The 27427-nt window shown below is 30.6% G+C and overlaps 5 protein-coding genes across 6 annotated transcripts; all 5 read left to right on the top strand.

Moving 5' to 3' along the window:
• Positions 1-3031: 3031 nt before the first annotated feature.
• LOC114182500 (formate dehydrogenase 1, mitochondrial-like) lies at positions 3032-5538 on the top strand. The gene is made up of 6 exons (XM_028069381.2): positions 3032-3218; positions 3521-3692; positions 3851-4391; positions 4629-4753; positions 4949-5061; positions 5139-5538. Exons 1-6 carry the CDS (start codon positions 3153-3155, stop codon positions 5250-5252), a joined length of 1131 nt encoding a protein of 376 aa, XP_027925182.2. The 5' UTR covers positions 3032-3152; the 3' UTR covers positions 5253-5538.
• Positions 5539-5948: 410 nt separating this feature from the next.
• On the top strand, positions 5949-11864 carry ERA1 (Prenyltransferase family protein). 2 transcript variants are annotated; one of them, XM_028069586.2, is made up of 14 exons: positions 5949-6185; positions 6277-6363; positions 6455-6560; positions 7589-7628; positions 7978-8029; positions 8154-8207; positions 8623-8674; positions 8973-9037; positions 9989-10045; positions 10176-10248; positions 10358-10444; positions 10515-10656; positions 10739-10863; positions 11341-11864. In XM_028069586.2, exons 1-14 carry the CDS (start codon positions 5980-5982, stop codon positions 11578-11580), a joined length of 1386 nt encoding a protein of 461 aa, XP_027925387.1. In that variant the 5' UTR covers positions 5949-5979; the 3' UTR covers positions 11581-11864. The 2 variants fall into 2 exon arrangements, with proteins under 2 accessions (XP_027925387.1, XP_027925386.1); XM_028069585.2 differs by having other exon boundaries at positions 5953-6185; positions 7589-7624; positions 7947-8029.
• Positions 11865-14327: 2463 nt separating this feature from the next.
• On the top strand, positions 14328-16211 carry LOC114180272 (CASP-like protein N24). The gene is made up of 3 exons (XM_028066560.2): positions 14328-15079; positions 15704-15839; positions 15932-16211. Exons 1-3 carry the CDS (start codon positions 14355-14357, stop codon positions 16121-16123), a joined length of 1053 nt encoding a protein of 350 aa, XP_027922361.2. The 5' UTR covers positions 14328-14354; the 3' UTR covers positions 16124-16211.
• Positions 16212-18585: 2374 nt separating this feature from the next.
• On the top strand, positions 18586-21146 carry LOC114181066 (senescence/dehydration-associated protein At4g35985, chloroplastic-like). The gene is made up of 5 exons (XM_028067396.2): positions 18586-19166; positions 19866-19993; positions 20137-20303; positions 20422-20506; positions 20771-21146. Exons 1-5 carry the CDS (start codon positions 18624-18626, stop codon positions 20940-20942), a joined length of 1095 nt encoding a protein of 364 aa, XP_027923197.2. The 5' UTR covers positions 18586-18623; the 3' UTR covers positions 20943-21146.
• Positions 21147-24238: 3092 nt separating this feature from the next.
• LOC114182354 (2-methylene-furan-3-one reductase-like) lies at positions 24239-26278 on the top strand. Its single transcript, XM_085672743.1, has 4 exons — positions 24239-24536; positions 24637-24960; positions 25482-25641; positions 25847-26278. The coding sequence occupies exons 1-4, from the start codon at positions 24333-24335 to the stop codon at positions 26110-26112; spliced, it is 954 nt and encodes a 317-aa protein (XP_085528869.1). The 5' UTR covers positions 24239-24332; the 3' UTR covers positions 26113-26278.
• The last annotated feature ends 1149 nt before the right edge of the window (positions 26279-27427 follow it).

The following is a 27427-nucleotide window of genomic DNA, read 5'->3' on the forward strand; positions in this document are numbered from 1 at the left end:
GATTCAATACATCTTTTTCTTCCTTTATCTTCTTTTCTATTACGGTATGCATAACTTGAAAGATTTATTAATGGAGTTATCTTAAAAGTTTGTGTTTTCATCTCTACTACTTCTTCGTTTCATCTGATTTTTGAGAAATTGAATGATGCAAAATTTCTTCTATGGAGAGCGGTGATTAAATTGCATAAAGTTTAATGTTTTGTAGCAAATTCTAATATTTTGATGCAGTTTCTCACTAAAGAAGATTGTGCAACAAGAAATAACAATATAGTGTAGAGTTAATTAGAGTTAATTAATACTTTTAGAGTTAATTATTACATCCAAAATATTATTCACCTCAAATTTTAAAGTCTATCACAATTTTATGTTTCAAAGTATGAAACAAAAATAATTACAATGTCCTAAAGCAAGTTGTAAGTTTTGAATGGAAGATATGCGATGAAAAAGAGGTAAGTCTCTCGCTCCTTAATTTTCTTGTGAGAGATGTTGCAAATAAGATGAAAGTTGATGATCTATGAAGGAAAAGATAAAATTGCTTCTACTTTTTGGCACATGTTCCTTGAGACTTGTGGAGCACATTTGTTGACATTATAATTGCATCAAGTTTGTTTTTTTCATTACTTGTTGTTTTCTTGATTCCTTGTCCTCTTTTGTTATCCATGATCTACTTTGTAAGATTATAAGAGGGACTTCATTCTTTATAACTCATGTAATTTGTATTCATTCATGTCAGTATAAATTAGGGGTGTCAAAACGGATTAGGTCCAACGAGTTAGTTTCAAAAAAGGTGGGCTAGGTTAAAGTTTAAACCTCTTAGTCCATTTTGGCCAGACTTGTTAACCTGACAAATTGGCAGGCCAAAGACGGGTCAGTCTGCCCCAGCCTGTTAGTCTACTTTTTTATTTTTAATTTAAAAATTAAAATAAAAAATAATTTTAAAAAATAACTTTTCTATATTATATTTTTTAAAAATGTAAATATGTAATAATTATGGATGGTAATGCAGCTCAACATGTTTAGACCCACCCCACAAAATGTGAGGCGAGCTAACCCGTTCTATTGTGCAAAAATAGGTTGAAAACTATGGTCCGCCTCACATTCGTTATGGCATGCAGGTTGGCCCGTATTTCTGTTATATCATGAATTTAAAAAATAAATTGTTGCACAGTGCATTCAATTGTGACCTAATTTAACACTTTTTTATCTGTACCATGAATCCAATGACCCAATTTAAAAGTTTTTCAATCTAATACATAATGAATCAAATGATAATGTGTTTTTAAAATGAAACTTTAGAAATTGCAATAAAAGAAAACACCCATCAATTTTATGTTAATGTACGTCATCCACTTAAAAAAATACCTATTCATTAGTTTTTCATTTAGAAAAAAATATTAGTTTTTCATTTAGAAAAAAATATTATGAACTAGTGGACCAACCCACCCCACCTCATCACAAGCCCGTGTAGACCGCTATACAAGTCAAGATCAAGCTTGTATCTTATCACAAGTCCGTACGGACCGCGAGTTATCTAGGTCAGCATCAAGCTTGTACAAGGCAACAAGCTTAGAATTATAGATTCAAGTTCAACGTTTTTATTATCATTAACACCAAAAGATAAAACAAAACTAGAAATATCACTATTAGTTTTATTCATTTTGCTTTAAAGGATTTTTTTAAAGAAAATAATTTTTCTAAATTCCATAATGATGTTATTGAAAATTTCAATTACTTCTAAATTTAATATCCAATAATCAATGAATAGGCTCATTAAAATCTCATCAATAATTTTAGACTCTGTTTTTCTTTTCTCATTAAGAGAAATGTTAACTTTTACAATAAATAATACTTTAAATATTTCAAATATGATTATATTTTCTCTCTACATAGAAAATTTTATTAGAATCTCTCTAAGAAATTTTATTAAGAATATCACAAATAAAATACAAAGTTTTACTCCACATATATTTAAAAAAAAAATCAAAACTTATACATTAGACATTTACTTAAATTCGCATTTTGTCAAAATCTGCATTTGAAAAAGAGAACTTTTGAATCAATAATTTCATGAATTTACTTTCAGAAAAAATAAGGTGAAACTATCTTACTTTATATTATATATATATATATATATATATATATATATATATATATATATATATATATATATATATATATATATATATATGGAGACAATATGAATAAAATTGAATAATAAGTTTTTCTTTTTGTAATATATTTCTTATATCTATAATATATCTTATATTTCTCATATTTTCACAAATTTTAAAAATTTTAAACACTCATAATATTTTATAATGTTATATGACTTATAATATCTTATATTGTAACATGATTATCAAAATTTAATAAGTTAGCATCTCATTTAAATTTACACCAAACTCTCAAAATTAAAAAAATTAAAATGTGAACTTAAACGAATATTTAATATAAACATAATATTCACCGTATTAAATAATTTTTTTTTTCTTAGTTCTATCATTAGATTGAGAAACATATGAAGGTGTCACCTGAAAAACAATACCATGCATTTCACGAAACATAGGTCGATTAAACAAAATGTCCCAATTACTACACTTTAGTTTTACATTAGTTAAATAAAACATTTCACATTAGTCGTAACTTTTAGATAATGAAACACTACATCATTTATTGTGAATGCAAACAGTGGAATGCCCCCACAATGATTGCAACAGTTGATCCAAACACACTGCTCATGAAAGTGAGAACGTGAGAATAGAAAACGTGCAATAGAGAGAGATTGTGTAACTTACATTTCTTGAATTTTTTCTGAGATTCTATTTTTTAAAAAGTTATATATTCTTTTAATTGACAAAAGTTATAAAATAATTAGATTTTATTACATACAGACATATACAAAAGTAAAGGCTGCTGCATATGTTAGTTCTTCCCTTCCCTAGTTGCCCTGCTTAGGTAAGTGTGTTTTCATCGTCGTACTGTTGTGTCTGCAGATATTTTCTTTCTCTCTGTCATTTTCTTACTTTTTTCTTGTTCTATATAAACCTCACACACCACTCTATCTTTTCACACACTTCTTTTTCTCTCTTTTCTCTGTTCTCTGTTCTTACAATTTCAGTTTTTTTTCCCTGAATTACGTTTCCATCATAACCATGGCCATGAAAAGTGCTGCTTCCTCTGCCATTCGCTCTCTCCTTTCCTCCTCCAGAAACCTTCATGTAAATAAGCTTCAAATTATCTTCATCTTCTTTCTTTCACTTTTTATTCATCGAAAAAAATTCATGTTTCTCCAAAACAATTCTTTTCCATTATGTTCCTGTAGTTGGATCGGAAGCTCACCATCGATTTTAATCACTGGCACAATTTTATTTTTTTATCAAAGTAAAAATACTAAATTATTCATTCTGATGATGACCATGATCAATTTTTCTTAAGCAGGATCATGAATGGTATTTAGTTCTTCGACTTTTGTTTATGCATGACTGTGAATGTATTTTTTTTTCCCTATGGTTGAGAATAGGCTCCTGCTGAGAGGAAGAAGATTGTGGGGGTGTTCTACAAAGGGAATGAGTATGCTAAGTTGAATCCCAATTTTGTGGGATGTGTTGAAGGAGCATTGGGTATTCGTGAGTGGCTTGAATCACTGGGTCATCAGTATATTGTCACTGACGACAAAGAAGGACCCAATTCTGGTTAGTATCTTGCTATGTTTAAATTCTCTAAATTTATGTAATATTATTGTCAGAAAACATGTCCTGAGTAATTTTCCAAACAAGGGTATCAGAAGAATAATCATCACAGTAAAATCAATGGCTATAAATTGTTGGGTTTATGTGTTACCTTGATGCAGAACTTGATAAGCACCTACCCGATGCACATATCATCATATCTACTCCGTTTCATCCTGCATATGTCACTGCTGAGAGAATAAAGAAAGCCAAGAATCTAGAGCTGCTTTTGACTGCTGGAATCGGTTCTGATCACGTCGATCTCAACGCTGCTGCTGCTGCTGGTTTAACTGTGGCAGAGGTAACAGGAAGCAATGTGGTTTCGGTTGCCGAGGATGAACTCCTGAGAATCCTTGTTCTGGTGAGGAATTTCTTGCCAGGGTATCATCAAGCTGTTAATGGGGAATGGAATGTCGCTGGCATTGCACACAGAGCTTATGATCTTGAAGGCAAAACAATAGGAACTGTTGGTGCTGGAAGAATTGGGAAACTTTTGCTGCAGAGGTTGAAACCTTTTAACTGTAATCTTTTGTACTATGATAGACTTAGGATGAACACTGAATTGGAGAAAGAGATTGGAGCAAAGTTTGAGGAGGATCTTGATGCCATGCTTCCAAAGTGTGATGTGATTGTTATCAACATGCCTCTCACTGAGCAGACAAGGTATACTTTTTCTATCTCAATTACTCAAAATCCTCCTTTGATTTTACACTTCAAATCTCATGGTGTGTATAATTTCTGTAACTTTCACAAGGATTCATTCATATCATAGCTATCAGAACATAAGAATGAAAGGTGTTTTGGTTTGTATCATGTATATTATGTATATTCCATGGTTTGTTAATATTCAGATTGTTTGAGGGTAGAGATGAGTAGTGAGCAAAGTTTTGTGTGTTTCAGAGGATTGTTTGACAAAAACAGAATTGCTAAGTGCAAGAAGGGTGTGGTGATTGTTAACAATGCTCGAGGGGCAATTATGGATACCCAGGCAATTGCTGATGCTTGCACCAGTGGCCATGTTGCAGGTAACTCTAAAACCATAATTTTAAGCAAAAGAATACCATAATTTGTTATGATTCAAAACCATTTATATATGGTTTGACCCAACAACACAAGTTTTTAGATTTCACTTCTCATTAGGAGTAAAATAAGTGATCTGAAACAGCGATGAGAAAATCACAAGAAATGATTTTTGTGATGAACAATCGATGTTTGTATAGGTTATGGTGGGGATGTTTGGCCAGTGCAACCAGCTCCAAAGGATCATCCATGGCGGTTCATGCCAAACCATGCCATGACTCCTCATATTTCTGGCACAACCATAGATGCACAGGTACTTATAGTACTTGATTAAGTTCTTTCACTCCGTGTAATGTAACACTGATATTCATAATAATGAAACTTGTGCAGCTACGTTATGCTGCTGGTGTGAAAGACATGTTGGATAGGCACTTCAGGGGTGAAGACTTTCCTCAACAAAACTACATTGTGAAGGAGGGTCAACTCGCAAGCCAATATCGATGAAGTATGAATGTGTTAACGTGGCCTTAGGAACTTCCATTTTTAAGGCTAACATACGAGAAAATAATGATCTAGAGAGCACTCTAATTGCACAATGTTTCTGCTTTGTCTTTGAATTGATAAAAGAAATAAAAGTGTAAGGAACACTCTCAATGTTCCGTGTATTGTTGATTTTGTGTTTTCAAATTTGGATGTGCTACTTGCACTGCAAGAAACTTAGTATGTATTGGATAACAAACGAGTGATTGGAAATTAATCAATAAAAAATGGACCAAGCTTTGATGATCAATTCTTATTAACATTATTTTTAAATTTATCAATCTTATAGAAGCAATATCACTATTTGTACTAAACCAATTAAAAACAGAAAAGAGCAAGGATAATAATAAAAGACTGATTTTTTTTTTTCTTGTATAAGATTGGAAGATTGATGATGTTTGAGGTATCAATTGCTCATATAACTTTTAATATAATTATTGCTCAAGCATATTCAATTATCTTATATTGTTTAATATTCAAAACTCATTTAAATACAAATTTCTCTTTCAATTTAAAATAAGAGTTAATAAACTTATTATTTTCTTATAATAAAATATTGAGTTTGGGAGAAAAATGTTTAGGTACCAAAAGAAGCTACTTGAGGCGAGCCTAGTTTGGGCTTTGATCCGTATAAGTTGGGCTAAAATAGTAACTAGTTACGGGCCAGGAAGCCCAATATGGAAAAAGCAAAATGAAGGAGCGTTGCCTTCAGTCACTTCTTTCAGTTTCTGGCGATACCATGAGTGAAGTGAGCGAAAAAGAGACGAATCCGCCGGCGACAGAGGCGGCGCCACCGTGTCCGACGGTGACGCAGCGGGACCAATGGATGGTAGAATCACAGGTGTTTCAGATTTACCACCTCTTCGCCACCATTCCTCCCAACGCTCAAACCCTCATGTATGTCATTCACTGCAATATCTCTTCTATTCTCTTCATTCTACGTTTTGATTTTCTTTTTCTCAGCGTTTTTTTCTTCTTCTCTCCTCAGGTTGGAGCTGCAACGCGATAATCACGTTCAGTATCTCTCCAAAGGACTTCGCCACCTCAGTTCCGCGTTTTCCGTATTGGACTCAAAGTAACTCTCTCTCTCTCTCTCTGTGTTTTGTTGTGCTGTTGGTATCGCAATTTCTTTTATTTCAATTGAATTAAACGTTGCGGTTATGCAGTCGACCGTGGCTGTGCTACTGGATCTTCCACTCCATTGCTTTATTGGGAGAATCCGTCGAAGATGAACTCGAAGATAACACTATCGAATTTCTTAACCGTTGTCAGGTTTTCGACTGTGACTCTGATTCTTATTTTCCTTGCATTGCTTTTTTTTTTCTCTTCTATTATTTGTAAATTGTAAACTAGTATTTTTGGTGACCAAAGATACAAGTTTTATATATAAATTAAATTGCAAACATAAAACTGTTTTCTTTCTATATTAATTAAATTGCAAACAAAATTCATAATTATAAACAAGTAAAGTTGTTCTTAACGAGTTACTATTTCTTTAAAGAGACTAATGAAATTCTATGCAGAGAGGAAAAATATCATAGATTGAAAGGGATATATGGTTAAAAATATCAAATTTCGGATATACATATCAAATGGTAATATACAGCGGGAGAGTGGTTTGAGCCGTTGGGAGTAGTTTGACATGGTATAGAAGGAGACCAGTGTGTGAAATTCTTTCCGTAGGAGAGAAGTATGAAAGTATTGATAATGTCTATCTGAGAGAACCGGAGTGTGAGAACTTCACTTTCCAACTGGTGTATTCTAATTCTAATTTTTAATATAGGAGTAGACAGTTGATGTAAAAAATGAGCTGGTGTTTGGTTTATTCTTTGCTTTCATTTTTCAGTTATGTTTTTGCTAATAGTTACAAATTTACAACATAATTATAGTATTAATTTCCTAGAACCATAAAACCTTGATCTTAGATGGATGAGTTTGATGTATGCAATTAATATGTTTTCTTAGTTTTCTCTTTACTATTGATTGTCTGTCTACCCATTTCATTGCCTGCTTACGTTGGATGCTGGATATATCATGTATGTATACTTATGGCTGAAAAATTACTATTATGCACTATACCACAGTGTATTACCGAGTCTAAACCATTTGTTTTTGTTTTACAAGGCAGGAATATTTTGGACTTTTTACGATTTTGTTGATATATGTACCAAACATGACCTACCTGATTCTTATAAGTTTTAAAATCTTGTGATTTAAGACCGAGTTTCTTGGCTGACCACTTTTTTCCCATTCCGTCCCGTTTCTACCCCCTTATAGATTTCTTCTTTGTATACTAACAGGATCCAGAAGGTGGATATGCTGGAGGACCAGGCCAAGCAAGTGACTATTCTTATCTTTTGTTGATTTCTACTTCATTACTGAGCTATGGTTTCATTGAATTTTATTCTTACCTTCTCCTTCTCCCCTTTCTAACACTTCATCTTATTGTCTCTTGCTTCCACTCTAATGCAATAGAAAACTAATTGTGGTTAGCTATGATGTAAAATATGCTTCTATAACTACGTATAGTATATTGCTTGTGCTTTTGCAAAGGTAAAGAGAACATTACAAAGGGAGTTTATGTTTAGGTTCTACTTCTATTCTTTAGTGTTGGAGAAGAGTAATGAATTATTTATATCCTTGGAATGTTCTCTACAGATGCCTCATATTGCCACAACTTATGCTGCAGTTAATACACTTATTACTTTGGGTGGTCAGAAATCCCTGGCATCAATTAATAGGTGGTCAGTTTATGTGCTCAACGCAAGTTTTTTTATCATATTATGTTCCATTATTTATTTGACGGAGCTAGTTTTTATTTGTGTGGAACTGATTGGTTTGGTACTTTGAACATATTATCCTCAGAGATAAATTGCATGGGTTTCTGCGAAGGATGAAGCAGCCAAATGGGGGGTTCAGGTTTGATATCTTATACATCTCTGTCACTTCAATTAAAAATAAGAAATTATACTGATATCATGTACCCCTTTTTAATTATATCTGATGATAGCTATTCTTTAAATCTTTCATAGAGTAGGATATAACTTTTTGTGGCTTACAATTCCATGTATTTGCTCTCTGCACAAATGCAATGCACCACCATTCACACCTATGAATGGTGACATATTTTATTTTCTTGTGTTTGTGGAGCCCGTGTTGTGCAGAAACCAATCTGCCACCGCACACTTGTCTGAAGGGTGTGAATTCATCTGCTTTTTGAAAGCATTTCTTTAATGCAGTTTATTCTCTTTGTTGTTGAGACATGCAGAGTTGTTTGTGAACCCTTATTTTTCTAATCAATCTTTTCTTTTCAATCATCAAATACTTTATTCAGGATGCATGATGATGGAGAAATTGATGTTCGAGCTTGCTACACTGCAATCTCTGTAAGTTGGTATCTCTCCCTTTATTTACCATGTGCTTGTGTGTGTGAATGCGATTTTACTCTGTATATAACTATACCTAATAGTTCTTATGTCAATGGACATTTCATTTTATTAGATGTGGCTTAGATAGTATATTACCAAGGCAGAATGACAGTGCTAAAAAACAAGCAATTGGCTAAATAAGACCTTTGTACTGCCATTATGGCATACATTATCTTTGTTGTGGTAGGGGCCTTTTAATGTTAGATCTGGTATAAAACAGTATATATGCTGACATAATTAATCTTGTTGGATACAGGTTGCAAGTATTGTGAACATTTTGGATGATGAGCTGATCCAGAATGTTGGAGACTACATTTTAAGGTTAGCTTAGCAATAACTTCAATTTTGGCGCTAAGTCTATCTATATGTTTCCAGCTTGGAGGGAAATGTATAGCATAGAAACTTCTTACAACTTAAATTCGTGACTTTTTTTTCCTTAAGATTAATTCGCAAGCATTCAAAATATGCTTGCATTGAAGCAAACTGTTTTTCTTCATTAATTATGTGTGGCCTCCTATGTGATTTCAAGTACAGCCACTGCTACTAATTGGAAGCTGCATTAGACAAAATGTTATTACTGAATTTTCTCCATTTTCCATTCTTTTGGTGCTCTAAATGGATTATAGCATTAAGAAAACTATTTTATGATTACTTCCTTAACTGTTTCTTGCCTTAAATGGATTGACACTTGTATTGTTTGAAATATGAAAGTCCGAGTAGTCACAATGATGACAGTGGTATGTTATGCCCATGGTTACCAAATTCTCTCCACATTTTAATGCTTTAAAATGCCTTTGGCAATTGTTATATTAAACATTATTTAGATGGCTAATTACTCATCCATATATCCGTGGCTTTATCAGTTCAATGGTCAGCTCAAAATGAAATAATTAATGGGTTCTACTATTGAATGCCTTTAGAATACTGGTTAAGGAATCAAGAAAAAGAAATTTTTGTTCAAAATCATGGTGGGGGTACATTGGAAATCACAGTAGTAGCACATCACCTATCAATAATTTTCTACTTTTTTATTTTTTAACTGGAGTCTCTTAAATGCAATTTTTAACATTATCCATAATATATAAATGGAATTTCATTGTAAATCGTGGTGGGGTTGCATTGGAAATCACAGTAGTAGTGAACTGGTAACACTATCCGTACAATTTTTTCTTTACATTGACAATTGTTAACATTCTCCATAATTAATTACTTGTATAATTGTCATGTAAAGTTATGTAAACAGATGCCTTATAATCTGGTGCTTTTCTGCAGCTGTCAAACATATGAGGGTGGCATTGGAGGTGAGCCTGGTTCTGAGGCTCATGGCGGGTATGTATCATACTCGTTCCCTCACACCCTCCCTTCCTATTATTATACCTCTTCACCAATATAGGTGGAATTAAATAAAACCGAAAGGAGGTATGCAAAACATTCTTATTTTTGGCAATTTGTTTATTAGGTACACCTTCTGTGGATTAGCTGCAATGATTCTGATTGGCGAGGCTAGTCGCTTGGACCTGCCTCGGTTAATTGTAAGAGAATTGTTTCCTTCCTATTTATTAGCTTCCAATTATTCATGTGAACCTTTGAAGCTGCCCACATTTGATGTTAATGATTTAATCATCTGTGGCTTTGCATTAGGACTGGGTGGTATGCCGGCAAGGTAAGGAATGTGGATTCCAGGGAAGAACAAATAAATTAGTGGATGGATGCTATTCCTTTTGGCAGGTGATTGACATTTTACACTTTATAAATCAACCTTTGGAATATAGTTGAATTGAAACTTGAATGTAATCAGGGAGGTGCTGTTGCACTATTGCAAAGATTATATTCAATTATCGACAAACAAATGGAAGAGACCTCGCAGATTTTTAATATATCTAATGTATCTAAAGATAAAGAAAGTTTGGATGGAACCTCTACTCATGCAACTTGCTATGGTATGCATGACTTTAATATTTACATTCTTTCTAATTTCATTTCTCATGATATTAATACTTCTTTAAATTCTAATTCTCGCAGGTACTACTGAATCTGGCTCAACTGATTATAGAAACATTGCTTATAAATTTATTAATGAGTGGAGAGCACAAGAACCACTCTTTCACAGTATTGCTTTACAGCAATATATTCTCTTGTGTGCCCAGGTCTGCAGTTTATCCACTTGTTTGGTATCTTAAATCCTCAGATTTCTAATTTGTCGCTTAAATATGCCTTGCCGAGTCCTTGAAAGCCTGAAATGAGAATTCAATTTTGTATGTTTTCATCTGGTCCACTAATTTGAACATTTGAAATTTTGATCGGTCTTACATTTGTTCTGTAAACGTCCACAGACGGATGACAGTTAGAGATTTTAAATATCCGTGTGAACTTTAACACAACCAAAATCTTAGTTGAATCATTTGATATTTTGCCAAAACAAAAAGGGTATTGAATTAGTTGACTTCATTTTCCTACGGTTGAAAAACGAAGTTTAAGCTTTTGGTAACTGATATTTTTTGCTGATTAGACCATCCTCCATTTTTTGACATTTGACTGATATCCTTTCTTCAACCAATTCTACCTTTCCACTTCCATTACTACATTTCTTTTTAAAATTTGCATTTCTATTTTACATGATGTAGGAGCAAGAAGGTGGACTGAGAGACAAACCAGGTAAACGTAGAGATCATTATCACACATGTTACTGTTTGAGTGGGCTCTCATTGTGCCAATATAGCTGGTCAAAGCACCCGGATTCTCCACCTCTTCCTAAGCTAGTACTGGGCCCCTACTCTAATCTATTAGAACCTATCCATCCCCTTTTTAATGTTGTCTTGGAACGATATCGTGAAGCTCATGAATTCTTCTTTACTGAGTCATGACCACTGATCTGGTCTTTAGCTACCCACAGCTTATCTATCTGTACAATGTAAAATCAGTGTTGTTAAATAGCTACCCTACTGGAGCTGTTGCACAGGAATTTCTGGGATCCATGATTGTGGAATATTGACTTTCCCCCATTATGGATATTCAGCAATTGATGCAATGTAAAATAAATTCATTGGAACATTGCATATAAGTGTAAAAGGGCACTGGATTGCTCGGATTTTGTGTCTGGGTTTTGATGATTATTGATAATTTGATATGTAGTTTCATAGAAGACAAATTGATGTCTACTGTGTTGTGTTCAAAAGAAGAAATCACCATACGGTCTGAGTGTTGTGAACTCATCCAATCCATTGTTTCGTGACTGTGTTTTATTGATTTATTTCTCATTAATTAAAAGCTCAATCGTTTAGATCCTTTTTATATGCAGAAAAGAGTACACAAATACGTTTACTATTTAATTTTTCTCCTTCTGCTACTTCCTTGCCTTTTCGAGTTCACTGATAAACAAATACATTTCATGTTCATTAAATCAAAGTGATCGTCCTAGTCTCGAGGTTCTTTTTCTAGATTTCTCGAAGCTTAATCGATTCACTTTGTAACTTAGATCATGATAAAAACAAATTTTGAGGTAAAATATGTTTTTCGTGATTATAAAATCCTAAAGTTTCATTTTTCGTTCCTAAATATTTTATTTAGATCCTTCAAAACTAAAATGTGGTATTGTGAACGATAACAATATATGGTTATCGTGTTTTCAAGTGGATAAAAATGGGTAGATACGTATAATATTTTGATAGGATTAATTGTTGGTAAAGTATTTTGTGTTAAGAGAAACAAAAGAATTTTAGTTTGAGAGACATGGAGATAAATGATATGAAATAATTGTATCTTTCTTAATTGCCAATAACACTGATTCTTGTTAAAAAAAAATTAAAACTTTTTATGTATTCTCGTTTACGTCCTCCACATTCACATCACCATTAGTCCAGAGATCAAAACATTTTTCATTTTTGAAAGATCTGAATGTACCAAAAGTCTTAGAGTAACAAAAACAAACATTTAAAATTTTGGAAGAACGAAAATCGTATTTCATCCCAAATATATTAAATTTACAATGAGATCAAAAGTTACGTTTAGGTTAAATATTTCCAAAATTCTACCCTAAACACAATTCTATTAGATAGATAGTTGACCTAGTGGTCCAATATTATGGAGTTCATGGCATAAACAATAAATTTGATCCCTTACTTGTGACTTATAGTTATGCTACAAAGTTTAGAATCAATAATATAAACTAACATTTCGTAGAACCCATAAGTTTGAAAGTTTGAAGCAGAAGAAAAGGCACTTGAAAATAAAATTACACATTTCTCAATCACAATTTCGTTGGCTTCATCACTCAAAATGTCAACTTCAGATTTTGGCTCTTACTTATGACCATAGTTATGGTAGAAACTGTTGCAATAATTGGTGTACCTTTAGAAGAAGGAATTGGATATAAAATTTTTGAAGATGATGTTTGAATTCTTTTAGAGCTGAAATTAAAATTTCATTATCTAATTTATTGTATAATTAAAATTCTTAAATCGTGACCCTTATTTTTTTATAAACTAAAATTGTCATTCTTGTGTCTGTGGAATGGTGTTTGATTTGCAAACTGTGAAGAAGAAAAGAAAAGAAAGCAAAGCAGCATTATTGTTTAATTACTTGTTAGAGGTACAAATAGCATTTTAATGGAAGGGCACATTAATGATTTAATTAAGGGCCGGCTTAAGTTTAACTAATATTTTATGCAAAAATGGCATGCATATGCTTTTATGCAATTTCACTTATTCCAAAGGTCAGATTAGAAAATGGTAGTTCTATTCAATATTATTTTTGAGTAATTCTTGACTAGTTTCTAGATAGATTTAAGGCCCTTGAAGTTTCAGTAAAAAAAATATAGAATGAATACAAAACGAGTTAGATTTTATTAGTTATAAAAAGAGAGTTCAAATACGTATAATTTGAAAATATAATTATTAAGTGTGTTAGAAGAAAACTTAAATAGCTAAATTTCTAAAATAATGTTAAAAATTGCATAATTACATAATTTATTTTATAACTAAACATAAAAAAAAAAAACATATATCATTGAGTTTGAAGAGAAAACTTTTATCTCATTCTTTCCTGTTCTTAAAATCTTTAAATTTATTTTTGAGATAAATTTGTATATGCTTAATGAAATAAGAACGATTTAATCAATTTTTATTTCATTCCATTCACCAATTATTATTATCAAAATAAATAATATAATCACACAATTAAACCCTCTACCTAACTGTACTTTTTAACATCATATATAAACAACAAAACCATTTCTCTTTGATTATTTGACATATTCAAGATCAATAATTAAATTGGATCAACCTTACAAAACTTTATACTAATATTTTAGTCATACAATTAATCTTTTCAAAATACCATATAATTATCAGATCATCAAAATATATATACTAAAAACCGAAGTATACATGATTGGTAGTTTGATAGGTTAAATAATTAGATAATGATATTATTATTTCCATTTTTTAATTTTTACTTTTTATTTTTTAATATTATTTAGTGTGAGTCATTATTAATATACTAATATTTTTTTTTTCAAAAAAAATGAATACGTTATACTAAACCACTTAAAAAAATAAGCTTAACAAAATAAATCACAATATCATATTCCATTCCTAGATAATTACCATCAACTCCCAAAGTGGGATATATATATATATTTATGATCAATCATACAACAAGCATTTTGAGTGAAGAAAGTGTTGTAATTAATCTGAAAAGCACTCTTGAAAACACATTCACCATGCCCACAACCAAAAGTGAAGCTCCATCTCAAGAAAAGAAAGGTGACAGAATGAAAAGGCACTCAGAGAAGACAGAGGAAGAAGAAGAATTAAAACCCTCAAAGAAGAAAGAACAAAGCCACCACCGCCACAACCACAACCACCACCACTCAATCTCAAAACCTCCTTCAGCTCCGACCCTTCAAGACTCCTTCAACAACTCCCACAGCAACCACTCTTTCAGCGACGGTGACCTTCAGATAGTGGCGGCGAGCCACTCTCAGTCCATCAGCGACGATGCCATCAAGGTTGTGAAGGAGGCAGTGAATAAAACTGTGAAGAGTGTGTCAGTGATGGCTGTGGAAAACGTTGAAGAAGGTGCACGTCATCATGCTAATAACAATGGTGACGAGGATGGAGTGTCGAAGAAGAAAGTGAGTAAGTGGTACATTGTTCTGCTGTGTCTCAGAATTGCTGCTTTTGTGTTCTGCAAGATAGCGTTCTCTGTGTTGGCTTCTGATAGAAAGAAAAAGGTGCGTAAAGCACCGTCGAAAAGATGGAACGAGTCTCCACCAGACACGTGGTATACTTTCACCGTTGAAACACCAGCAACGACTCAACTAGACTCTGATGAATTACATTGGTATGATCTTGAGGAATTCAAGTAAGTTCCACTCTAGTCTCTCTCCCATTCACACAAAAACACACTCATATTATTGTATTTTTGCTTAAGTATATGTCTTCAATTATCTATCACATTAATCAAGTAATGGGGTTTTTGAGTGTATCAAATGAAAGCTTTCACGTAATTTTAGGGTTAAATATGTTTTTGTCTCTTAACTTTCTTAACTTTATGTGAATTCTGGAATTAGTTCATTTCAAAATTTTGAACCAATTTAGTTTTTCATCTTTCGAAATATATGGATTTAGTGCTTTTAATCAAATTTTGTTAAGTTTATTTGATATTTTCTACGCATCTCAAGAATATATTTGAGTTGTTTATACTGTTTGACACATTTTTGCTTTAATATTAAGTCAAATTCGGTTATGAAACGCGTTTAAAATGTCAAATAAACTTAACAAAATTTGATTAATAGGATTAAATTCACGTATTTCGAAATATAAAAAACTAAATTAGTCTTAAGTTTCAAAATGGACTAATTTCAAAATTCACTTAAAGTTGAGGGACCAAATAAGTTTTAACCCCGTAATTTTATTATCATTGTTGCTTCAGTTTAGTGCAACTGGCATTAGGTTTTGGTAATCTTTGGGTGTGATTGTGTATCAGGTACTGCTTATCAGTGAATGGGATTGGATTTGTGTATTCAGCATTACAAATATTTGATCTAGGGAAGTACTTCATCACTAAACGACACACAATGAATCCCAAACTACGTGCTTACCTCAACTTTGCTATGGATCAGGTAAATTATTATCAGGGATTCATGGATGATGATGGCATATATTTGATGACATAGTAATTAATAAAGGTGTTGGATGGGTTGAAAAATTTCAGGTGATGGCATATCTTGTATTATCAGCATCATCTTCGGCTGCGACCACAGCACATTATTGGTCAAAGGAAGTTTCAGATGGAGACAAGTTCTTGGAAATTGCCAAGGCATCCGTTGCTTTATCCTTCATTGCGTTTGTGGTCTTTGCATCTACTTCTATTGTTTCAGCTTTCATCTTCTGCAGATTCAACTAGTTTATTGCTCTATATCATAATTATATACATATTCTCATGAAGTGTCTTGTACACAAAAACAGCTGCATGTGTGAACATTGATGAAGTTTTATATCACTTCTGGATAATCAAATGCTTTTCAAAAGTTATGGTGAGATCTTTTTTTTTTTTTTCTGCTTTCTGGTTTAAGAAGGAAATGAAATTCTACTAGCACGTTTCAGTTTTGTATACGGGAGCAGAGGAACACACAAGTTTCTCACAGACTATTCAACATTACAGCTTCTGGTTTCAAAATTCAATTTCTCATAATCACCTTATCATTTAACGTGATTAGAAGTAAATGTTCATAGGTTGAAGAATTGATTTTGAATGTAAAATTAATTACAAAATATTTAACAGGTTTTAGGTGTTTGCTTTTAAGTTGAATTTTTCATAATGGCATTAAACTAATTAGTATAACGCGATTTGAACACATTAAGCTAATTATAAAAGTAAATGTACATTTATTTAATTTTACATAGAGACACGATTATTAATTTAACCAACTTCAAATTGATTAATATCAAAATGTTTATACTAAATTTTACTTTTGTCTTACTTTTAAAATCTGACAATAACAACAGATTTCTAAGAGTTTTATCGTAACAATTTCTAAGAGTTTTATAACAAGAGATTTCTAAGAGTTTTATCGTAACAATTTCTAAGAGTTTTATCATAAAGTGACGCAGAAATGGAAAATATCCAAAATAACTCTTATAAGAGTAGAGAAATTGGCATGCATGCACGCATTCTCTCACTAAAAACTTATATACATTAAACATTACTTTAAGTCTGTATTTATTTAAGTATGTGTTTCGTTTAAATTTGCATTTGAAAAGAAAAAATTCTCAGATCAATAATTTTATGACTTTATTTTAAAAAAAAATTCACAAGAATTATTTGACTTTATATTTTGTTACGTATATGAATAAAATAAAATAAGAAGTTTCTCTTGTAACATATATATTATATTTATCGTATATTTTATATTTCTCATATTTTCACAATTTTTACAAATTTTCAACACTTATACTATTTCTTCATAATGTAATTATATGATTTATAATATTTCATATTATAATATAACTATTAAAATTTTATAAGTCTGCATCCCAATTATGTCTCAAAATACGAATTTAAGTAAATATTTGTTGTACGCACAAATAAATACTTAGCTTTGAGTGTGCAATGTTATGTTTAGTTCGAATAGAAAAAAAGAAAAAATTCAAACTAGAACAATATATTATTTTGGGAGATCACTGTCTTACCCGTTACATAAAAATGAACATCAACTAACCAAAGAAATTCCAAAACAAGTCTTTCATTTTATAGACCAGCAAACAATATCTTTAGATAAAACTTATTCTTTTGAGAATATCACATAAGTAATAGGAATTATTTTGAAAATCTACCAAACATCCACCATTAACCCGATAACAAACGAAATTTCTAACAAATAAGATAATGAAATGAATTATTAAGATGTAGATTTTAAGTTTAATATTTAATTTTATAAAATTTATTTATAAGATGAAATTTACACTTTTATATATATATATATATATATATATATATATATATATATATATATATATATATATATATATATATATATATATATATTATAAACTCGTTTATTTCTAGTTGATATGAATATCTAACTCACATGTCACATATATCTCGAGTTTATTAAATATTAATGATGGTTTGATAACATGTCACACGATAGACTTGACAAATAACATATTTTTATAGCACAACAAACAACATATGTTATTATAATAAGTTTTGAGTGAAGCTAATTCTATGTTAAAAAGTAAATTTTAAATCTAATTCAATAATACAAAACAAAAATTTCTAACAAATGAGATAATAAAATGAATTCTTAAAAAATATATTTTATGTTTAATTTAATTCTACAAAAACAACATTGTAAGATGAGATTTACGATCACTCCTATATTAATAGTGATTTGATAGAGTGATGCATTGAATCCAATGATAACTAATTTTTTAATAATACGTAACAAACAATGAATGTTATTAAAATACATATCAAATTATATCAATATCATTTTGAAAAATAAATTTTAAATCTAAATGTTAATCTTACAAAATTGATTTATAAATTAAAATTTACTTATTAAATACTTTAAGCCTTTCTTATCTTTAATCTGTATGAAATTGATTAAACATAATAGTAAAAAAGCAAAGAATTGAAAGTGGAGGAAAAATGATAAGAAATTGGGTCGCCTCGATGTTTGAGTCGGTATAATATGGTGCTAGAGAAAAAGCAAAAACGTGAGATGGAGGATCATGTGCGATTCAAACTCGTGTGGTAAAAGAAAGTTTATGGAAAACTAATTACTAATTAATTAACTAAACTGAGATGGGTAATTTATTATCAATAAATAAAATATATATTTATTGGTAATAGATTTTGAATACAGACAGTGAAAAGAAAAAGGACCCAAAGAAAGAACATGGCAAACAGACGAAAAACAGAGATGGGTTTTCAAGAGTTGCAGAAACCCAAAACTCCCACCCAAGAACTTGTGCTACAGATCCCAGGATGCAAAGTTCATCTGATGGGAGAAGGAGAAGCCCTTGAACTGGCTCAAGGGCACTTCACAATCATGAGGGTCATGGAGCAGAACGTGGCACTGGCAACAGTCATAAAAGTCGGAAGCAGTTTTCAGTGGCCCTTGACAAAGGACGAGCCAGTGGTGAAGGTGGATGATCTTCACTATCTCTTCTCTCTGCCTGTGAAAGACGGTGGTGAGCCTCTGAGCTATGGTGTGACCTTTCCGGAACAGTGTTATGGGATCATGAGGATGCTGGATTCTTTTCTGAAGGATCATTGTTGCTTTTCTTGGTTGGAAAGGAGCAATAAGAGTGATCTTGATTGGGAGGATTTTGCCCCAAGGGTTAAGGATTACAACCACTTTCTTGCCAGGGCCATTGCAGGAGGAACTGGTCAGATCGTTAAGGGTATCTTCATGTGCAGCAATGCTTACACCAACCAGGTTTGGTTTATCTGTTGAATAACACCGGCACTTTACTGGTTTTTCTTTTCATTATGGTTAAAAATGATTTTGAATTGAAATGATTTATGTTTAAATGGGTTCAGTTTAAAAGTAGGTTGATAGCATAAGTCAATGCAACTTTTTTCATTCAATGAAAAAAACATTGTCTATGTTGTGTTAGAATATGAAATCTTTTGGTGTTTCTCTTATATTACTCCTTAGTTCTTACAATATGAAATTTTGATGTTAGGAAGATTGAGTGAGATTGAAACACCGACTATGTTGTGTTAAAGTCAGATTGAATGTGAGAATTCTTAGTTGTGAGTATGGTGCATCAAGGTCCTTGTTTATGAAAATAATGAAGTATGAGATTCTCAGTCAACAGCTTGGCTTAGAGATGATTGTCAAAAAAGAGAAACTTTCTGGTATGAGATGTTTTAGTTACTAAACTGTTTGTTCCTCTTAGAAGAAAAACCTTGGTTTTATAAGGGAAATGTTTATCATCCAACAATTTATAGTTAAGGAAGAAAAAAGAGGAAGAATTTGAAATGTATTAGAGATAGAGATAGATAAACACATCAAACTATGTGGTTACAAATTAGAATAAACTGAGGTATATGCTTTGTTGTTTTTCCCCTCATTTGAAAAGAAACAAATAAATCATTATGCTTTTCATCAAAAACCTGTTAAGAAAAGCAGGTCCAAAAAATAGGGGAAGCGATCCTGAATAGTGCTGCGGAAAAGAACAATGCTAACATGGTCAGACAAAGTATGAACAAGAGGAATGATGCCACAAAGAACAGTGGAATGAACGAAAACCTCAAACGGTATTGAAACATGTGATGAGATTGAGTTATACTATGTAATGAGTTCATGTTTAAGGATTAGAGTATTGACTATAAGAACTTTTCATTTTCATATATGTACAATTACAAACTAAGTTGGATTACTTTTCATGTTTGCAATCTAGTGTTAGAGAGCTGACAAACATGACAGAAAACTTAACCAAATCTTTGCTTGATGGTGTTGCAACAATGAGTGGATCAATGATGACGCGTGTGCTTAAATCCCAACCAGGACAGGCATTCCTAAAGATGCTCCCTAGAGAGGTGCCATTGGCTTCCCTTGATTCAGTCAGTAAGTAACACTTCTCATATACCAACCTTATTGTTGTTGTATTGGATACACTACTTATGAAGCTTATCTCATTCTTTTAAACAAGCACCATCAACTTGATCTCTGTTTTTAATGGCAGAAAGAGTCTTTGAAGCAGCTGAAGCTGCTGAAAAACAAACCTTTTCTGCCACCTCCAAAGCTGCAACCAGAATGGTTTCAAACCGGTAATATTACTATTATTATTATGTTTCTTGAAATAAAATAGCCAAAATTTATTGTTGAACCACATATTGATAATATTTATGCCTGAAATTGAACTCTAAGTAACTTGGACAAGACTTTTTCTCCATTGTGATGATGACTTAACTACACCTTGAACCTTTTAGTTTTGAACAGTTTAAATAGAAAAACAAACACACCCTATGATTAACACCTATGTTGTGGATATATAAATGTAACCTTAGGTAAAATGGGTGGTTTGGCAACAGGTTTGGGGAAGAAGCAGGAGAGGCTACTGAGCATGTGTTGGCAAGTGCAGGACATGCTGTTAACACTGTTAGGAATGTCTCTGTGATTCGGAAAGCCATCATTCCAGCCACTTCTTCAAATGCTGCTGGAGCACTCAAAAATTTTGCCAGGAAAAGAAAGGCTTCATTATAAAATCTAACCATGTTGCTTTCTGTTTCACAGATGAATTGAAAAGCCAAACATAACTATATATATCTATAATCCTTTTTTAGTTGTTTTATGAATATACTTTTTATAATAGGCACAGAAGAACCAAACTATGTGAAGTGAAGTGTTTACATGAAAAAACAACCAATGTTAGTAAGAGAGCATCATATATAGTAAAATCATTCTAAAGTCTTTAGTACTATATTAGTAACTTGATATCTGTTATTAATTTAAGGGTTAAGTACGTTTTTAGTTCCTGAACTGTAGTAAAAAATTGGAATTCGTCCTTGGTCAAAACTTTGATAAATTTTGGTCCTTACTCAAACTTTAAAAATGAATGAATAGAGTCCTTTTAACTCAATTTTCAACTGTTTATGTCATTTGACACATTCTTAGCTCAATATTTATTGAGAAATGCGTTCGAAACCTAAATAAAAGTTAACAAAATTGGGTTAAAAGAATTATATTCATTCATTTTGAAAGTTTAGGTACCAAAATTTATCAAAGTTTCGACCAAGGACGAATTTCAATTTTAGGTCAAAGTTCAAGGATTAAAAACATACCCTTAATTTAATATGGTTCTCATGATATGAAGGGTTATTTATTTATATACTTTTGCTTGCTCTTTGATGGACTTTTTTTTAATCATTAGAATTGTAGGCCATTGGCAGGGGAAAATGTAAAATAAACATTCATTTATAAATTAAAATTATCTGCTATTTATATGAAAAAAGGTGAAATAGCATAAAGTCATTAAGTTGAAAAAAATTGAAAGCAGTTGAACAGGTTCAAGTAGTTTATAGAATAAAGTTTTTTCGTTAATTATTTTTTATTAATAATATGATACTAACATCAGTATCAATTCACAAAAGTGATAATAACATAATCATTATTTTTTTACGATCATAATATTTAATCCTTAAATAAAACATATTTTTTAATATGTTTTAACATGTACTATGCTATTAATTAATTTTATTAAAAAATAAAAATTTATAAACTTATAATAGGTGTCAATAAAGAATGATGTGTCAATTTGATAATGATTTTGATGATATATGAACCTCTTTTTGATAATTTATCTTTCCATTACTTATTATTATTTTAATGTTGTCAAAATGTGTTGAAAATTATTTTTTTTCCTTTTTAACATAATAATTAAGTATATAAATGATTATTTCAAATAATGATTATCTTGATGAAAACTGGTTTTCATATGTTTTAGAAATAATTTATTATTTAAGGTAATAATCGATTATATTAAGGGATTTAAAAATTTTCACATTTACATAATTAATTATATTTAAAAAAACAATGGATTAAGTTAAAACATAATGGTTTTTAGATTATATGAAGAACATATTAGTTAGTAATCATAAAACTATTTCAAATTGATTTGAAAAGAAACGTGTTTAAGTTTTTCTAAAAAACAGAAGAAAAATTTTCTTGAAAATTTTACATGTCATCTTGTTTGAACAGAAGGGTTTAAGATTCATAAAATAGGTGATTATATGTAGGTTTTTCATTGTAAAACGGTCACATTTCAGGTGATATTTTTCTTAGTATGTGTTGTAGTTCAGTGTTTTCATGATCTTTGGAAATCATGTCGAAGGGTATTTCATGACGGATTTGTTTTGTGAGAAATTCAAATTCAGAATTAAACATTAAATAAATTTAATAAAATTTAATTAAAAATGATTAAAATCAAAATTTTTTAAAGTTTGACAATAAATTTTACAAAATTTAATTAAAATAATTAAATTTACATATTTCAAAAATTTAAAGAAAAACTAATTTTAATTTTTATTAAAAATTAAATAACAAAAATATATTTACCTTGAAATAAATGAATACAAATTTTGAAGATGCTAAATTTATAAAACACCATAAAATTAAAAAGATTTATTTATTTCTATATTATATTAATTTTACTGAGAAAAAATTGGGGAAAAAGGTTTGTGGGGCATGGCTCCCTTTGCACACCCTAATAGGCTCACGCATACAATTATTTCTATATTTATCTTATTTTTATATTTCTATTTGCTTCTTAAAAAGGTATTCTATAAAATCTTAAGCAGATAAAGTTTTGGGTTAAATAAATTTTGTTGATTCTTTTGAAAATTAGAATTAGCTTATTTTTTAATTTTTTATCCAATTTAATTCTTCAATTTTAAAATGACGTAAATTTAATTTTTTTAATTTATTTTATATTTCAAACATATTTGATAATAATATTTATCTAAATTATTTATCATATTTAATATATCTTTAATTTAATATTAACTAAAAAACGTATCTAAATATTAAATAAATGTAATAAAATTTAATTAAAATAATTAAATTTATATAATTTAAAAATTTAAAAAATTAATAAAGTTAAAATCTTAAAAAAGACTAATTTTAATTTTAATTCGAAATTAAATAACGAAATCATATATTTAACATATTTAACGTTGACTTTTCTATTTTCTCTGTTGTTATTTGACGTAACAGAACTTTTTTATGTTTTTCGATAGAAATGAACATAATAAGGATAAAGCAATTATCGTCACCAACCATCATTCAGACATTGACATTGACTCCTCTCTTCATGCGTCATACCTTACGTAACATTATACATGCATCTTATTATATACTTTCTTTTCTTAAACTGTTTTTTATGATTTTTTCTCGAGAGAATTTACTAAAAAAGATAATATATATATATATATATATATATATAAATATTAAAATTTTAAGTTAAAAGTACGTAGTATTAATTTTTACATTTATGTTAGAAATATATAATATTTCTCTGAGAAATCTAATTAGAAAAAAATGAAAATACATCAATTTTATTGAACGCACTTTATCTTGTTTAATATATCCCACAGAAATAAAAGTTAGTAAAAAAATGATATAAATATAATAATATATACGATCAGAATAGAAAGAGAAATAAAGAAAAATGCAGTGATGAACAATTTTTTGCAATTCAAAGATGTACAAATATCATTGTTCTTTATTTATCAACTTCACCACATCCAAGAACACTGATCCGTCAAAGAAGATGGGCAAAACATCACGAATCTTGCTGGAAAATCGTCTATGTTGTCCTAAAACATAGCAAACAAAGAAGGTAAAGAGGAAAATGGTTCTTCGTTTCTTTAATTCTGAAATGTGATGATGTCATGACACAAATCATCACTCGGCATAACAAAAGAGAATAATGTATGCAGTTTTCATAAAATATAAATCATGAAAAATAGTTATTGTATGCTATAAATAGCATAGTGTTTTGCATAATCTTCCCATCCTCATCATTCAGTTCTTTTCATCTCATTCACTCCAAACAAACACTCTCAAAGGATCTTCTTATCGATTCTTCACAACACCATGACAAGTATTCCATCTCACATGAAAGCTTGGATCTACTCTGAATATGGAAACATAGAAGAGGTTCTCAAGTTTGATCCTAATGTGCCTACACCACACCTCATGGAAAATCAAGTGCTCATCAAAGTTGTGGCTGCAGCCATTAATCCAGTAGATTATAAGAGAGCTCTTGGTGATTTCAAGGACATTGATTCTCCTTTACCAGTAACTATATATGTTTTTCTTAACCCTGTCTTATTAATTATAGCATAACAGTTTTTGTTGTTTTTTAATCTCGTTTTTTTCATCGTTTTGTGGTGAGAAGACTGCACCAGGGTACGATGTTGCTGGTGTGGTGGTGAAAGTGGGAAATCAAGTGAAGAAATTTGAGGTTGGAGATGAAGTTTATGGTGACATCAATGAGATTACTCTGGACCATCCAAAGAGTATTGGCTCTTTGGCTGAGTATACTGCAGTTGAAGAGAAAGTATTGGCTCACAAACCCTCCAATTTGAGCTTTGCAGAAGCTGCATCCCTTCCTTTAGCCATCATCACTGCTTATCAAGGACTTGAAAGAGTTGAGTTTTCTTCTGGCAAATCTATTCTTGTTCTTGGAGGTGCTGGTGGAGTTGGATCCCTTGTTATTCAGGTTTCTAATTTAAAAAAAAAAAAAATTGTTCTTATGATCATATTTTGGTTTTTTTATAGGAATGGGATAACTTTGCCCTTAATTATAAAAAATGGATAGTTGGCTAATAAATTATATGACAGAGAACATATCTTGCAGATGGGACTAGATTTAAAGTGTTTAAAGTGAAGTTGTTACGTAGGAAAATAATTTCTTAAAAATTTTAAAAGCGAAGTCGTCATTGAGGTTGACGACCTTGATTAAATATTATTTACAAGAGAAACTATCACCGCCAATGATGAGTTCAGTCTAATATAATTACAAAGAAGTTGTCATAACATTTTTGAAACTTTATGAAAAAGTCGTGTACGTGACGACTTACGTTCAAACTCCTGCCTCTGTCATATAATTTATTAGTAACTATCCCATGTTTGTAATTAAAGGACAAAGTTGTCCCATTCCTGTAAAAAAACCTGTTTTCTTCTTTGTACTGATCAGTATAACATTGTATGCTGAATGTGAATGTGTGTTTCATGAGATAGATCGCCAAACATGTGTTTGGTGCATCAAAGATAGCAGCTACTGCTAGTACTGGAAAACTGGAATTGTTGAGAAACTTGGGAGCAGACTTGCCTATAGACTACACAAAAGAGAACTTTGAAGAACTTGCAGAGAAGTTTGATGTGGTGTACGATGCAGTAGGTAAGTTATTTGGATTCATCTTCAGTGTTCAATTTCTTTACATGATCAATTTGTTAACATAATATTGTTGACCCTTCATTTGTAAGATAAGATTTGCATTCCACATTCCAATTATATATTATGAGATGAGTTTATCGATTTTCACCCACTTATATATTACAAAGTAGTAGGACTTTTAACAGAATATATTATGATATTAACACAGGAGAAAGTGAAAGGGCATTGAAGGGTGTTAAAGAAGGTGGTAAAGTTGTGACAATATTGGCACCTGCAACTCCACCAGCTATACCTTTCTTGCTGACTTCTGATGGAGATTTGTTGCAGAAACTGAGACCTTACTTGGAGAGTGGAAAGGTGAAGGCAATGTTGGATCCTAAGAGTCCTTTTCCATTTTCTGAGACAGTGGAAGCATTTTCATATTTGAAGACTAACAGAGCTACTGGGAAAGTGGTTATATATCCCATTCCATAATATGCATGCATGCATGTATTTCCTATTTCAGTGTCTGTGTTGTGATAAATCTCTTAGAGATATCAATGGTTGTTATCTGTGTTGTAAACTTATAACTACACTTTGGAACTTCCTGCATGTGGTATTCTGTTTTGTCAAATAATGATCTGAACATTATGTACTATAATATCTCTTGTGCTTTCTCTTAACGTTAACGGTGTTAAGAATCCAAGTCTGAGTCTAAGTTTCACATTAACTAAAAATAAGAAAGTGAAATACTGTATAAGAATAAAAACTTATAAATACATTGCCTTAAGACTTTGAATTGAGAATGGTGTCAATACCTTATGTGATTGTGTTCAGGTCTCATTGGTGTTGGATCTCCTGATCTCTTTTTAACTACACTTTGGAATTTCCTGCATTAATTATTCTGTTTTGTCAAATAATGATCTGTAACATTATGCAGTATAATATTGTCTTTTGCTTACTCTGTTAATACAACGTACAACCAAATATTTGCTTCTTTTTATATGAATTTAATTTTTAGTTACTCTTCTATCTCTGTGCTTAGAAAAGTTATTTTAATTTCTGTATTAAAAATAGGAGAAAAAATTGTTATTACCGCTCTCACATAATTTAGAAATCGAGCTAAAATGGTTTAAATTTCATCCCTCTTCCATCCTTTGATATTCAAACATAAATTTTAATTAATTTTTACATTTTTAGTTTCTAGTGTGTGAGGTCGACAACTTTTTGTTATTTTATACAATCAATGCAACGATGTATATTATTATTTTATTTCAAAAAATTATTTATATTTTGTATATCAAAAAGGTTCAATAAATAGTTGTTTAAGATAGTTTTTCAAAATACCTTTTTTCTTTTTCTTTTCATTGAATAAGTCCTTAGAGTTTAAACAAGAGGCAATATAGTAGGATAGAACATATTTTAATCATTTATTTGGTATTGGTAGAGATGAAAAAAAAAATCTTAACAATACTAATTAAGAAGATGTTTTTAATAAATATATGGGAATATATGGATATTTAATTACATACTTACTTCTATTTTCTTACGGAAGGAATTAATATCATGTATCTAATTACAAATACTTATTACCAATTTATTAACAAATTATCAATAAAAAAAATATTTATAATTAAAAAATTCTTTATAATTTGACTTCATATATATTTTTATTTTTTTATTTGATCCTATATTTATATTTTAAAAGATTATTTTTTAAATTTATATTTTAGCACAATGTATTTAAATTTGGTTTTTAGAAAATTGAGTAATTTGATTTAAATTCTACTTTCAGATTAAATTTTTATTT

This window comes from Vigna unguiculata, chromosome 4 (assembly GCF_037176805.1).
Source record: "Vigna unguiculata cultivar grain cowpea cultivar isolate G323 ecotype 2 chromosome 4, ASM3717680v1, whole genome shotgun sequence".
NCBI classification, from domain to species: domain Eukaryota; kingdom Viridiplantae; phylum Streptophyta; class Magnoliopsida; order Fabales; family Fabaceae; genus Vigna; species Vigna unguiculata.